At 41.2% G+C, this 15,746-nt stretch overlaps 1 protein-coding gene across 4 annotated transcripts in view; it reads right to left on the bottom strand.

Annotated features, from left to right (window-relative positions):
• Positions 1–15,746, bottom strand: part of GSAP (gamma-secretase activating protein) — a 107,313-nt gene that overhangs the window by 7,828 nt on the left and 83,739 nt on the right. For 2 of the 4 annotated variants that reach the window (XM_023192525.3, XM_023192527.3), the window contains 8 exons: positions 12,643–12,711; positions 11,386–11,514; positions 10,488–10,546; positions 9,757–9,788; positions 7,355–7,416; positions 4,791–4,886; positions 2,476–2,546; positions 1,869–1,963 (listed from right to left, as the gene is read on the bottom strand). In XM_023192525.3, coding sequence (XP_023048293.2) covers positions 1,869–1,963; positions 2,476–2,546; positions 4,791–4,886; positions 7,355–7,416; positions 9,757–9,788; positions 10,488–10,546; positions 11,386–11,514; positions 12,643–12,711 — 613 coding nt within the window. The remainder of the gene's footprint in view (positions 1–1,868; positions 1,964–2,475; positions 2,547–4,790; positions 4,887–7,354; positions 7,417–9,756; positions 9,789–10,487; positions 10,547–11,385; positions 11,515–12,642; positions 12,712–15,746) is intronic. The other 2 variants (XM_023192526.3, XM_023192528.3) reach the window with 1 other exon arrangement.

Raw genomic sequence — 15,746 nt, 5'->3', positions numbered from 1 at the left:
TGAAATGGGACCCTTATCTTTACCATAAACAAAAGTCAACTCAAAATGCATTAGAGAGTTAAACATAAGACCTGAAACTGAAAAAACCCTAGAAGAAACATAGAGGGAAAGCTTCTCGACATTGGTCTTGGCAATGATTCCTTGAATATGACATCCAAAGCATAAACAATGAAAACAAAAATATGTAAGTGGGACTACACCGAACAACTTCTGCACAGCAAAGGAAACAATCCAAAGAGTAAAGGCAAAACCTACAGGATGACAAAAAGTGTTTGCAAACTATATATCTAATAAAGAGTTGGTATCTAGAACATATAAGGAATTCAAACCTCAATAGCAAGAAAACAACCAGATTAAAAAATGGGCAAGGGACTTGAACAGACATTTCTCCAAAGATTACAGACAAATGGCCAACACTTATGTGAAAAAATGCTCGACATCACTAATCATCAGGGAAATGTACATCAAAACCACAATGAGGTATCACCTCACATCTCTCATGCTGGCTACTCTCAAAAAACCACAATCTAAGTGTTGCCAAGAATGTGGAGAAATTGGAACCCTTATACACTGTTGGTGGGAATGTAAAGTGGTACAGCCACTGTGGCAAACAGTATGGAGGTTCCTCAAAAAGTTCAAAAAAAGAATCAATATATGATCCAGTAATCTCATTTCTGGATAAACATTCATAAGAAGTGAAATCAGGATCTTGAAGAGATATGCATATACTCCCATGTTTATCGTAACATATTCACAATAGCCAAGATAGGGAAACAACCCAAATGTCCACTGACAGATGAAGAAAGTTTAGAATGTACAGTGGAGGATTACTCAGCCTTAAAAAATGAAATCCTGTTCCATGTGACAACATGGATGAAACTTTAGGTCATTATGCTAAGTGAAACAAGCCAGTCACAGAAGGACAGATACTGCATGATTCCACTTACATGCAGTATCTAAAGTAGTCAAACTCATAGAAACTACAGAAGGTAGAACGGTGCTTGCCAGGAACTGGGGAGGAGGGGATAGGTAATTGCTGTTCAATGGGTATAAAGTTTCAGCTATGAAAGATGAGTAAGTTCTAGAGACCTGCTATCCAACATTGTACCTATATTTAACAATACTATATTGTGCATTTAAAAATTTGTTAAGAGGGTAGGTCTCATGCTAAGTGTTCTTACACAATAAAAAAATGAACTGATATGTAATGAGCACAAGAGAGTTTGTAGCTAACAGGGGCTTATTTCTCATAATGGATACTGATGTCTATGTACATCTTCCCAACTAGACTCTTACTAATCTTTGTCACTGCTCTAATTTCTAGCACATTACCTGTCATGTCATAGTTACTCAACAAGTGTCTGTTGACAAAATGAACAAATGATCAATTAAATGAATGACTGCATATACATCTCCCAAGGATGTTTTGTGGCCTGACTTGATCCTATTTAAAAATTCGAAGGGCATTTTTTAGCCTCCAAAGGCATAAGAATCAGTTCAATTCTTGGCACCAAGCCAGACCCACTTCCCAGTGTTACTCTTCAGACATCTCAATCAGATAAACTAGGCCTGGAGACATCAGACACAGAGCTCCCTGAATTAGCTCCACTGGTTCAAATTATCCTAGAAAGCTGCACGGGGTAAGCCTAGGTTCCCTAAAGTTAGTAATAAGCTACAGCATAGTTTAGTAGTCAGAGGAGCTCTGGTCAGCAGAGACCAACCTAAGGGCCCATCACTCACAGTGACACCAGACACACAATTTCTCATACACAAGTCTCATCATCAAACTTATAAAGTACCAAAAGCAATGACCCATATGAAGAAGAAATAAATTTATTACACCAAAGGACAAAAGAGCCAACACTTACCAGGAGGCAGAGGTAAAAACAAACTCTTTGTAGCTTCGAGAATCCTGGTCATGATGTGAAAAACTGCAAATTCAGCAGCACTGCCACGACTGTTGCTGGGTAAAAAAAACAAAGCATGTTAGCCAAGGAGCTCATCTGTGACACCCCATTTGTCCTAAGCAGGGGCTTTGAGTACTACACAAGGGTTCATGCTAATCATGAAATGCTGTGCCTTGTAGAAAGCCCCATAAATATGACTGTGACCATCAGCCTAATGCCTAGAATTTAATCAGAGTAGGCACATATGTTACACATTGTATTAAGTGAAATTCCCCTTCTTGGCAGTACTGGGCTTATTTGTCCCTCCCCTGTCACCAACCATGTGCCAGGAAAAGAGGATGGGTAAAGTAACAGGGGCATAACATTTTTTTAAAGTTTAGCTTTTATTATATATTAAAGGGTACACATACAGGGGGGCATAACTTTAAATGCTGAGTATAGAATTAAGCTAGATGGTGTTGGAGCTGGTGAGAACTGATTTGAACTAGTACATTTCAAAACGGTTCTGCTAAAACAGAGTTGTTTCCACTCTTTGTACACCTGATAAAAGTGAGAAATACTTGCGTACAAGTGGAGAACGCAGGAATGAAGATTATGTTTCCTCCAACTGGTTTCTAGGATGTGGCAAATGAGATCCAGCTGGAGGGTGAAGACAGTCCATTAACCATTGCTCCATTCCTTCCCTCAAGGGCTCCACAGCTAGGCCTCCATAACTCAGATATGCATTTCAGGGCAGCTGGCATTCAGGCTGCGCCCAGACACAGAACTAGCCTTTCTGAGGTCAATTCTGACGCACTGAACCCAAAATGGAAAGACTGAAAACGTGCACCAGAATCTAACAGAGCATCATCTGTCTGTGCGGGTGGTGCCCCAGCTCAGCCTCCACAGCCCAGCTAACTGGCCCCACCACTCACACTTACAGACCCTCATCCATCGGTGAAGGTAAAGTGCTACAGGGTTTGCTCTAGGCCTGTCACAATGCAAGAGCGAACAGTGGTCAGTCAGAAGAAAAGAGACACAGAATGGAGGTCATGATCATGAGCTGTGGAGTAAGACTGGTATCAAGTCCAGATTCTAACATTACTAGTTGTGGAACCCTATACAAGTTACCCATCCTCTCCAAATTGCAGTGTCCTCATCTGTAAAATAAGGGGAAATATTTCATAGGGCTGTTGTAAGAATTGGTTAGCACACTGACTGGAACTAATCAACCAAAGTAGGTAGCCGTCTTTGTCTTAGAGCTCTATCCAGAAACCCATTCTAACTCTGCAATAAGTTTGCCAGCAGAAGAGCAGTCCCTATGGAGCTGTTATCGGCCATGAATCCACACATTGTGTGGGTTAAAAACAGGGGGCAAAGCAGAAGGATCTCCACAGACTCACAGGCAAACGCTATCCCAGTGATACAGATCCTCAGTTTCTCTTTGGCTGAAATCAAGTAAGTTAACATGTAACCAATATAATCAGGTTCTGCAGCAACTTTCTTGGATATGTTTTAGAAAGGATGCCCGCCACTCTCCTTAGAGGGGAGCAGAAGGCATGACTAGTGGCTGCTGGGCAGGGGCAGGGAGATGTGGCCTCAATCAGTGACTGCTGAGTCAATGTCAGGGATCTTGAGTTGTCTGAGACTTCATATGTATCGTTTCTGGGCCTATTGGTTCTGCAGGCTGTTAACACAAACTAGTGTTAAAACTTATGTTATTAACTATGGAGAAAAATGACGATTGAATGGAAAACCTTCTTAGCACTTTGGGAGGTAAGATTTCAAGTCAATAGAAATAAAGGTGATAGGTGGATATGTTAAATTACTGTGTGTTGTGAGTTTTTAAAAAAAGCGAGTTAATGTCAACATGGGGAGGATCAGTAACACATTCATAAAGTGAGTTCCTTGGTACAGTTCTATTGAGAGAAAGACTTAAGAAATATTCAAATCCCTGATTATAAATATCACTACATGAGAATACTAACCTCTCCAAATATATTAAAAACTATGAAACTCAAACCTTACTATAGAAATTCAGATATATTATGAAGAAACAACACTAATGACTGCAATCAAGGCAGAAAACTTGAAAATTAAACATGAAATGATTAAATGAGGATTATGTCTAATAAATTTAATAAATCTTCCAGAGTTCAGTGGAAAAATATATGTTCACACACTGGCTTATTTGCATACTGATCTTATACAAATTTGCAGAAATAATGGAGTGTTTTCTCCTTCTGTGCAAATATGTTTTTTTGAATTTGTCAAACATTATTTCTAGATTCTAAGCAAGATCAGGCCTCAACTCTATATGCTTTTTGAAAGACTTAAGACAACCTTAAAATTCCATTTAGTCATATCACTACTATTTACACATAGAGTGGTGTTACCAATCTGGATCACAAAATTTCAGTAAGTGGCTACCAGGTAAGGAACTGCCAATCTCAGTCTCACATGGCAGTATTCATACAAGTAAGCTAGAATCTGGCCTAGTTAGGCCACTGGAACTAACTAAGATTTGAAGTTCAAGTTCTCTCATGTCTACATAAACCTCCATGTAGAGAAGTCATTCCTTACTGTTTAATAAGGAGCTGGAAGTTGCCAAGACGAGATATCAACATTTGGCAAGCATACTAAATTCATTGTCCTACGCTTCCATGGATGTATAATCAGTATTTGAAGGGAGGGCAATAACCCACTTTCCAAACCAAATGCTCTTTGTTTATGGTCCTTATTTCCCTTTTCTCAATCTATAGCACCAAGTGCTGGTTTAAAAACGGGAGATCTCCAAAAATCTAATTTGAAAAACACATAAGTGGGTTCACTGAACCACATTTTCAGAACTATTTGGGGAGTGAGGTGAAGGGGGATATGAGGAGAATAAAAAGCAAGACCAACCAGTTTTGAAATGTAGTCCAGAACCATCTGTTCAATTTTCTTCTTTTCTACACCCTGTAGGTGTCTCAAAAAATGGTCTTTTAGCTCAGACACCATCTGAAAACAGGATATGCATTAGATAAGTCACAGCCTACCCACTCATATCTGCAACTGGTTTGAATTAGATCCACTTATTAACATTCCTCATCAATATAAAAAATATTGGATCTGAAGCTCCCATCAACGGAAATGCGTAACTCTCAATATTTCTCTGGTGTGCATAAATAAGGGGTCCCCAACATTTGCCTCAAAATGAATTACTTATGATTCACCCAAAGCCCAGTGAGTACTGCGAGTAAGGCTCTAACTCTGATGAGAATCCTCCAAAGAAGACAGTGAAAGTCACCAACTTAGAAGTCACAGGCTTTGGGATCTACCAAACGATGGAAGTCTACTGCTCCTAGAGTCCTGGGGGATTAACAGGAACAACTCTATACACAGAATGACTGAGACAATGGGGGCAACAGCTTTGGGTGTTTTGGAAGGAGAGAGGCAGGAGTAAAAGGGAAATAATCAAGTACTTCCCTCTACATAGTGGCCACAGACACTCAATACAGCCCCTTGATATGCAAAGGTAATGAAATATTCATTCTGGTGCCTCCAAATAGGTTTGTTTCTACACTCACTTTGTCTGATCATCCTTGGGCCTCCCCACTCCCCCAACCATTAACATTCCCAGCCCTCCTCACCTTTTGCTTTTCTCCTCCTTCCTCCTCTGCCTTTTGCCTAGACAACACGCTCAGTAAGAGCAGGATGCCAGGGCCATGTTTGTGCCAACAAACAGCACAAGGGAGTTGTACAGCTTATATCACCCATGCACACATCTTCTATTGTAGCAGATTCACATTACAATACCCTGAGTAAAACCGAGTCCACAACCCTCCAGGCCAAGACATAGTGGTATCTTATTTCAATTCAGTCTCATGCATGTTCCAATTAATTTGGCTTTAAATAAAAGATGTTTTCTGTGTAACACATAGTGCATACTTCTTTGTGCTTTTCAATTTTTCCATGAAGATAAAAATTAAAATCACCCATAATCCTAACACCCACATTAATAATTGGGGGTTATTTTTTTCCTTTCCCTGATGTGCACACTCATTCTAATGTTGCATGTTTGTCATATAAACATTGTTTGCCATACTTTTTTTTTTTTTTTTTTTGCTCTGTCATCACCCAGGCTGGAGTGCAGTGGTGCGATCTCAGCTCACTGCAATCTCCACCTCCCAGGTTCAAACGATTCTCATGCCTCACGCCTCCCAGTAGCTGAGATTACAGGCATGTGCTACCACGCCCAGCTAATTTTTGTATTTTTAGTAGAGACAGAGTTTCACCATGTTGGCCAAGCTGGTCTCGAACTCCTGACCTCAGGTGATCCACCTGCCTTGGCCTCCCAAAGTGCTGGGATAACAGGCGTGAGCTACAGTGCCCAGCCATGTTTGCCATACTGTTTTAATGGCTGTGCAATATTTAATTTTATAAAAGTACTATAATTATTTCCTTCTTGTATATGTGAGATTTTTCTTTTACTATTGTTGCCATATCTAAACTAACCTCTCCTAATATATTAAAAACTATGAATCTCAAACCTTACTATAGAAAGTCAAATATATTATGTAGAAACAACACTAATGACTGCAATAAAGGCAGAAAAGTTGAAAATTAAACCTAAACTAATAAATAGATTATCCCATTCTTAAGTCCATATGGTATTAAAAATATGTTATTAGGCTTTCCAGATGTCTCTTTAATCAGCTTTTTAAAGGTTTTGGATTTATTTACAAATTCTGCTTTTCAATTAATTTATTTTGATTTATATTTCTTTGGTCATCCTAGTATTATGACTTCTTGAGAAAAAGTACTTTGTTCTGTTGTTTTGTTGTTGTTGTTTTGTTTTGTTTTTTGAGACAGAGTCTCCCTCTGTCGCCCAGGATGGAGTGCAGTGACGCAAATCTTGGCTCACTGCAACCTCCACTTCCTGGGTTCCAGCGATTCTCCTGCCTCAGCCTCCTGAGTAGCTGAGATTACAGGTGTGCACCATCATGCCCAGCTAATTTTTGTATTTTTAGTACAGACAGGGTTTCATCATGCTGGCTAGGCTGGTCTCAAACTCCTGACCTCAGGTGATTCACCCGCCTTGGCCTCCCAAAGTGCTAGGATTAGAGGCATGAGCCACTGTGCCCAGCCTGTTCTGTTGTATTTGAAACCCCAAATACAAATGCCACAAAGATGCAGCTCTTTCCTTTTTTAAAGCACTCTCAACGCTATACACTCCTTATCATGGTTTGTAAATTACATATGTATTGGTGTGATTCATGTGTGTCTTCCCTCTTGACTACATATTCCAAGAGGGCAGAAATCATATGGGTTGCTTACCACTGGACACACAGGGTCCATAATGCTGGCAAAACATACTTGTGTAAAGAATAAAGAATAAGATCAGAATGAGAAGCCCACTGTAACCCTTTCCCCTTGTCTTAGGGTCTGTTGTTTGCTAGCCCCTAAAGAACCCACATACCACTTACCAGCCCCATGAGCAGCCGCTGGTGGCTGTCTTCCTCCTGCAAGAGGGGTGTTAATCTTGGCGCTGAAATGAAATAGAGCAATAGTTAGGCTCTGAGCAGTTTTCATGAGATGGGTTAGAAGGAAGAAGAATCAGCCTGGGTTTCCGTTCTCTGAGTCATTGGGAAAACATAACACTTCCCTGACAGGATGAAAATTTTTCATCACCTAAGTGTGACCTACTCCTACAAGGTGAACTTATCAGAGCCATGTGAAACAGGGAATGACCAAGAAAGGAAGAAAACACATTCCTCAACCCCAGTAGGCTCTAGCTTTGATTTTTGTTTAACACTAAAACTCACTGCTAAGAACCTCTGCTCCACTGGAAACAGAGGGACTTGGGCCCTCTCTTAACCCTTCTGGGATCATAAACTGAGGGAACAGGGCTCGGTGGAAGGACTGCATGGCTCCCTTCTACTTTCTGAACCTGTAGTTCAGTAGCCTTGGGAGTTACTGAGCTGGGGGGGCCAGTCAATTACTGCAGCAAATACTACTAACTGGCACAAGTTATCAGACTACAAAGGTAGCTAGGAAAAGGTGGAAAAGTGATGGAAAAGTGATATGTTAAATCAAATGGTACTTTCCCCACCGTGATTTGCAATGCACACTACAGTGTAGTAGCCCTAGGGTGAGACAAACCCAGTTTTGCCAGAAAATCTGCCCCAAAGCACTTCTAACATCTTTGTATTCCATTCTTTTCTTCTTAAATACTTGAGATCCAGTGCCAGGCAAAAGGGTAGAACCACCCTGCTTAGTGGGCTGGCGACTCCTTCTGGGAGGACATAGATATCTCTTGAACCCCTGGGATAAATCTTCCCTGGATCCCACACAACCCTCGTGATTGATATGAAACAATTTAACATGTGGATCCAACAGCCCTGCATTTCACAGAATGTTCTGTTTCAGGCAGTTACATTCTTTATGGGGAACTAGTATATGCAAAGCACATGCGAGGAAAGGGAAGAGTTTCCTAAAGTGCATTAAGAGAGATTGACTAGTAGCAGGATGCAAACGGCCTTGACACATAGAGTAGCTCCATAAGCAGGGCAGGAGGGGTGGCACGACAGAAACCTCGACCACACCAGCAACATTCCCCATTGCAAAACCCCCAGCAATGCAAGGATGGTACGCCTGAAACACACACACGCGTGCCCCTGTCTGGCAGGGCAGATCCCCTGGCTTCAGGCATTGATGGCCTGGTAAGGCAGGGGCTGGTTCCTCCTGGTCTGGTCAGTGAGCCCAGGCTCTGTCAGCCTAAGCTGGATGACAAGTGCACTGTCACAGTTCACTGTGCTGTGTGCACAGTTGCAGGAGGTGCAGCAATGCACAGTATAAAATAGTTTCCATTAGAGTCACCCAACATCCAAGCCCATAAAACAGGATTGGGATATAAAAACAAAAGCTTATTTAATGAAGGCTGACCTTCATGAGGCATGGAAGTGTTCTTCTGGCAACTACAAACAAGCCTGTGCTTGAATATGCTCAGCATTCACCTCCCCTGGTTTCACCTGGCCAAGTCCCCTTTGTTTATCAAGACTTAACTCACATGTCAGCCCTTTGAGGAGCCTCTTCCAACCTCCCTCCCTCTCCAGCCATCCCCGCTCCTGACCTATCCTCTCATTCCCTACACCTACAGATTACATAATATCTGTCATTTGGTTTAGAAGCCACACGTTAACATTTCTTCCTTACACACTAAGGATAAAGGAGCCACCTCAGGTACCCACATGCGCTAAACACTATGCTAGGTGCTATCTGCATTACCCCAGTTAGTCTCATTTTCTCCTCATTCCCCTGAGGAGGACAGTGCACAAATGGTTAAGTGACTTGCCCAGGAGCACTTGGTTCACATGAGACCATGCTGGAATATAAGTCCAGCTCTGTCTAGCTCTCAAGCCTATGCTCTTTCCACACTGCTTACCTGGAAGCTCCTCATCTTTATACCTCTAGGACCTGTGTGCCCAATTTTAAACCAAAATGAGAGGCACATACAAGGCAAGACCTGGTAGGATCAGACAGCTAGAAAGCAAGCAGCGCCAAGCCAAGGGAATTGCCAAAATGCATCCTGTGGGCACAGCCAGAGGGCAGCTCTATATGACAGGAAATAAGGAGAACCGCAAGGCGATGCATCACCCAGGGACTCTCACAGCGAAAGCACATTCAGCAGCTGTCCCCGGAGGTCCTGGCACCTAGACAGACACGGGAAGAGCCGTGCAGCCACTCTAACAACAAGATATTAAAAGGTGCTGCCTGCACCACACTACTGGAAGTGATTTTCTTGCCAACCCACAGTGGGAGGAAGAACAGTGCTACAAACAAAACACTGACTGAAACCCAGAAGGCTTTATTACAGATCTTTTCTTACCCAAATTTCTTGCTTCTAGGTTAGAAATCACCCTACGAAGAAATTAGCCATGTTATTCACAGACAGCATTGCTTTTAAAAAATTTAAAGCCACATCATACAAAGATATCCTCCTTTAAAAATGCATAAAAACCACTGTAGAAACTATTCTTAGGCTGCTGAAAACCTCAAAAACTTTGATCAATGTAGTGAAAGCCACATGAGGCAATTATAAAATCTCAAAACCCTTTAGTGCCAACAACAGCAATAATTTAAAACAATTGTAGCTCTCAGTTATTGAAAATAATGGGGACAGAAAATAGAACAGAGGTTGGAATGGGGCCTATACTTTTAGTACTCTGAGATGACTCATATATCCAGAAAACAGGCTTTCAAAATAAGAGCAAGCTCACTAGCCCATTGACACTTTAAAAAAAAAAAAAATCAACCTAGTATTTGCCTTTCTCTCCTAAAATGCTCACTAATAGGAAATTTCTTTACCACTTATCCATTGTAAACATCTATCCACAGGTTACAAGTCTATAAAGTTCAACATATAAGCTTTTCCCACTAGAAATTCCAGCAACAAATTCCAGAATAGGGTCCAAGTGGCTACATTTGTGAAGCTGACAATATCATTTTGCTGGGGATATGCATCAAAAGTAAACTACTTCTGTAAAAGGTAGCCAACAAAACAAAGTCATTGTAAATGTTAACCATCTTACAGATATGATAACCTCTAATTTCACTTACTTTATTGCATTATCAAGAATATTCCTCACGTATGCCGTGGACCTTCTTTTTCCTGTTTTCTAGGAGTGAGAACACATCAGGAGTATGGAAGGTAAAGGTTTTATTGGTGACTTTTCACATCAAGGATATAATGCAATACAGTTAAGAGCATCAGATAGAAGAAATATATTTTCCAGGTAATCAGAACACCTAGATTTTTCAAAAAGTTTTAAGAAACATTTTATTCTGAAACAATTACAGATTCACAGGAAACTGCAAGTCAACTATATACTACATATAACACTAATCTATGTGCAGCGATACTAGAAAGAGATCCAATGTACCCTCCACCCAGTCTCCTCAGTGCTTATATCTTACATAACTAGAGCACAATATCAAAATCAAAAATTGACATTGGCACAATGTGTGTCATTCTATGTCATCTCATCATGTTTAGATTCATGTCCCACAAGATACCACCACAATCACAATAGAGAACTCTTCGATCACCCCCAAAGATTTCCGTAGGTCACCCCTGGACAGTGAGTCACATCCACTATTCTCCCTCCAACTACCCCAACCCCTAATGGCCACTAATTTGGGAACACCTAGATTTTTTAAAATCAATTTTTAACTACATAAGTAACCTGGGAACACATCTGAGACATGGATATTAATCGTACTTCTACTATGAATGTGCTGTGTGTCCCTTAAACTTTCTGCTCTTCAGTTTCCTCCCCAGGAGAACAGAGATCATAGAAGCATCTCTACCTATTGAGATCAGTAATGACAACGTTCGAGTGCCTAGCAATTGAGAACAGTGCTGCACATGGAAGCCAGCCTTATGATTTAAAGGCATCGCCTGGATCCAGTCCACTATGCCTGGCAGCTGGCTTTGTTCTCACTGACCCACTCATACCTCTTCAGAGATCAGGTTGTGCCACTCTCTCCTGACCACAATGTTGTTATAGTGGAAGTGTGGCTTGGCATACTTAACATATTCTAGGTTGGAGTTCAGTTTTTCCCAGTAGCCCTTAAAGCTGAGCACCTGTAGGAGACAAAAACATCAGTGGCCTTCAGAGGCAGGCCCAGTGGCCCAAACCACCCAGTGAGTATCACGCACGCCTTATTTCCCCAGCTCTCAGGGCCCACGTTTCTGAGTGAATACGTTCCACAGAGGATGGCATTCTAGACCCAATAGGGATTCTAAAATAGACTTAAAGAATCTTGTTTCCCCACTTCACTTTCTATCTTTATTGTTTTGTTTTGTTTTGTTTTTTTAAACTACATAGAGAACTGCTGCTCACTTCTCAAAACCAACAGGACTTCCCCGGGCTGAGGCTTAGCAGGGAAACCTGTATTAAACACATTGAGTCATTTCCTCCCTAGAGCCCTGTTTTTATGACTTAAGTGGTGTCAACAGTGCCATGTTCACTAAGACAAAGTTCATTAACATTTGGATAAGTAGAGTAGGCGTACTTTCCTGCTAAACTTATTTACTCCCAAGGACATTTTTCAAAACCTAGGAATCAAAAAAAGATAAAATGAACTAATTTTACATTGTCACATACACCAAAACAGAATTAGTCAGCATTCTATCTAGATCTTTGAATTATTGATATAATTGTACTACCTTGAAGCAAGAATGTATCCATTATATTCATTTTTAAATAATAAAATGCAATGTTAATACATTCTTAGTGTTGAAGGATATTCTGACACAAACCAAAAAAGGTAGACTTATGAGACTTTTTGCCAAAATACGTGCATTTACAAACGATTTGATTGGGGCCAGAGATGTAACGTGTGGTCATAAAACTAAGTGAGCTATTGCCTGCCAAGGTGACAGACTTGGCTGAACTGCAAGAAAAATAAGAAAACTTAAAAAAAAACAAAAACAAAAACAAACAAAAAACACCTTGCTCAAGAAAAATGCCCTCATGTTAAATTATAGCACATTATTACCATTTTTATTCAAAAGACAGTCATAATTGGTTTGAAATGTATTTTGGAGTATCAGTAAAGTGAATAACATAACATTAAAACTTGCTGTTTCAGAAGACTGAAATGCCCATCCAGCCAACATCCCTCCTCCCAGAGACAGAAAAACTCTTGCCAAGAAAGTCTCATTTCCAGGGGAAAACATGAATCAGATCCCACTCCTCACTTGACTCACCTCACTCATCTTTTCTTTCCCTTTCCATTTAGTTATGATGAATGTACACTTATCCACCCTTTGGTTCTTCTTTATATTTAAGGAAAAAAAAAAAAAAAAAGACAAGACAAATCCTGTAGACATTTGACAGAATTAGGTCCCTGACTGGAAGTTTCTAAAGCTTTCTTGCTGTCCTAATCTGGGCTCAGGCACAGGAGTGCCAAAAGCCAGAACACTAATTGGTGTTGTGGTGACATCTAGCGTTCTGTTGAGCTATTAACTCCTCCTGCTTGGCCACAGGAGTCCCACCACCCACGCAGTTCGCCCAGATGTTGCCCAGGACAGGATATGAGAGGGGATAAAGTCAGGTGCCCTCTACCTGTCATCTGGCCCCATCCCCTCAATCAAGTCAAATGCTATCCTGTTGTTAGAAGTCCCCACTCACTGCAGCTCCTAAGAAAAGATCTTGCCCAAATTACCTTCCTTCTTACTCCATTTTAAAAAATCCCTTTCCTCATAACCTTTTGGGGAGGTAGGCACATTTTTCGTAGTTTTGTTTTATTTTAAATTAACAAATAATTGTATACATTTATGGGTTGCAATGTGGTGTTTCAATACATGCATACATTGTGGAATTATCAAATCAGGCTAATTAGCATAGCCATCTGTCTGCTAAGAAGAAACAGATCAAACAGAGCTCGCCACATGTCCGTGGACAGGCTTTTGAGGGGCTCCAGCACCCACTGCCTGAATGTAAAACAGAGCATGTGCTTGTATGAGCACTCTTCTGGGGAGACAGTCTATAGCTTGCACCAGATTTTCAAAGAAATCCATGGCCTAAAATAGACTAGAGTTAGAAGGAAAAGGATCTGAATTTAAAATAAAACAAAAATTAAAACTTACATTTAAGTAAGAAATACTGTTAGCCAAACATCCCAAAAATATTTTCACATGAACTTTCATCGTTTTCAGGGAGGTCATTACCTAATATAGATATTAGAATATCTATAATATCTTACAGATATTAAGATGATACAGAAAAAAAAACTATGTCACTATTTGGTATCCACTACAGAAGTGATATAATTTTTCTCAGTTAAGAAATGCGGCCTGGTGCGATGGGTCATGCCTGTAATCCCAGCACTTTGGGAGGCAGAGGCAGGCAGATCACAAGGTCAACAGATCAAGACCACCCTGGCCAACATGATGAAACCCCGTCTGTACTAAAAATACAAAAATTAGCTGGGCGTTCTCGCATGCACCTGTAGTCCCAGCTACTTGGGAGGCTGAGGCAGGAGAATCACTTGAACCCGGGAGGCGGAGGTTGCAGTGAGCCAAGATGGCACCACTGCACTCCAGCCTGGCGACAGAGCGAGACTCTGTCTCCAAAAAAAAGAAATGCACAGAGATCATTGTAAGTTGGAAAGTCTATTTGGAAACCTGGAAAACAGACACAGAACAGGGGAGGGAAATGGACTTGAGTCAGTGAAGGACAAGGAAAGGATGTTCCAGGTGGGACTCTTAGGGTGTGAGCAAAGACAGAGACTATAACATGGATTCAGGGCTCAGATCTGAGCCAGAGCATTAGAGCCAACAGCACTTCATTCTCTATAGTGAAGACAATAGCCTCCAGCATGGGCAACTCCCAGCCTCAGCTGCCCATTGGAACCACCTGGGTCTCATCCCCAATTTGATTTATTTGGCCTGGGGTGTGCCTGAGCCTTATGAGTTTTACAAGTTCCCCCAAGTGATCCTAACGTTCAGCCACGACTGAGAACAGTGAGCATGTTCAAGTAATCCTGGGCACCCCACCCTCAAACACTTAATTCAATCTACACACCTCTGGCTTAAAGGCTATATAAATCACCAGCTATCTAAAGACTTCTGATTGTGTGGTTTTAAAATAGGAGATATAGTTGAAGAGGTAGTTAGGGCCAAATCTTTGAGGGATTTTAAATGCCAAGGTGACGCCAGCATGCTCATTATCCCAGAGAATAAAAGGATCTCCCACATAACATTTTAGATGCTGTAACCCAGAATGGAGAGAAGGGGAAGGGAGAGTTGAATCTGCACAATCCCATCCTAAGAGCCAAGACACACCATCGCACCACTATGCTCTAGGCTGAGCCTGGTCAAGAAACAACAGATGCTGGTGAGGCTGTGGAGAAACAGAAATGCTTTTGCACTGTTGGTGGGAATGTAAACTAGTTCAACCATTGTGGAGGACAGTATGGTGATTTCTCAAAGACCTAGAACCAGAAGTATTATACCATTTGACCCAGCAATCCCGTTGCTGGGTATATACCCAAAGGAATACAAATCTTTCTATTATAAAGCTACATGCACATGTATGTTCACTGCAGCACTATTCACAATAGCAAAGAAATGGAATCAATCCAAATGCCCATTAATGATAGACTGGATAAAGAAAATGTGATACATATACACCATAGAATACTATGCAGCCACAAAAAGGAACAAGATCATGTCCTTTGCAGGGACACAGATGGAGCTGGAAGCCATTATCCTCAGCAAACTAACACAGGGAGAGAAAACCAAATGCCACTTGTTCTCACTTATAAGTGGGAGCTGAACAATGAGAACGCATGGACACAAGGAGGGGAACAACACACTCTGGGGCCTGTTGGGGGGTTGGGGGAAGGAAAGCATCAGAGTAAATAGCTAATGCATGCTGGGCTTAATACCTAGGTGATGGGTTGAGAGGTGCAGCAAACCACCATGGCATACGTTTACCTATGTAACAAACCTGCATGTCCTGCACATGTATCCTGGAACTTAAAATTAAAAAAAAAAAAAAAAAAAAAGATGAACCTGGGAGCACAGGAAATCACTGTCAATCAGCTAGCACTTATCCAACAAAGCAAATACTGTACTCATCAGGAACAACAGCACCACAAAATGAAAGCCACAACCGCCCAAGAAGCCCATTACCAGCTACTTGAAAAAAGCTAATAAAGCTTTAAAAATAAAACACAAAAATGCTGTATAAGAAACATACCCATGCCGGGTGCAGTGGCTCACACCTGCAATTCCAGCACTTTGGGAGGCCAAGATGGGTGGATTACTTGAGCTCAGGAGTTCGAGACCTGGGCAACATGGTGAAA

Source organism: Piliocolobus tephrosceles, chromosome 8 (genome assembly GCF_002776525.5).
Source record: "Piliocolobus tephrosceles isolate RC106 chromosome 8, ASM277652v3, whole genome shotgun sequence".
NCBI lineage: Eukaryota > Metazoa > Chordata > Mammalia > Primates > Cercopithecidae > Piliocolobus > Piliocolobus tephrosceles.
The sequence above is the reverse complement of the archived record's forward strand: the minus strand, read 5'-3'. Positions and strand labels throughout refer to the sequence as shown.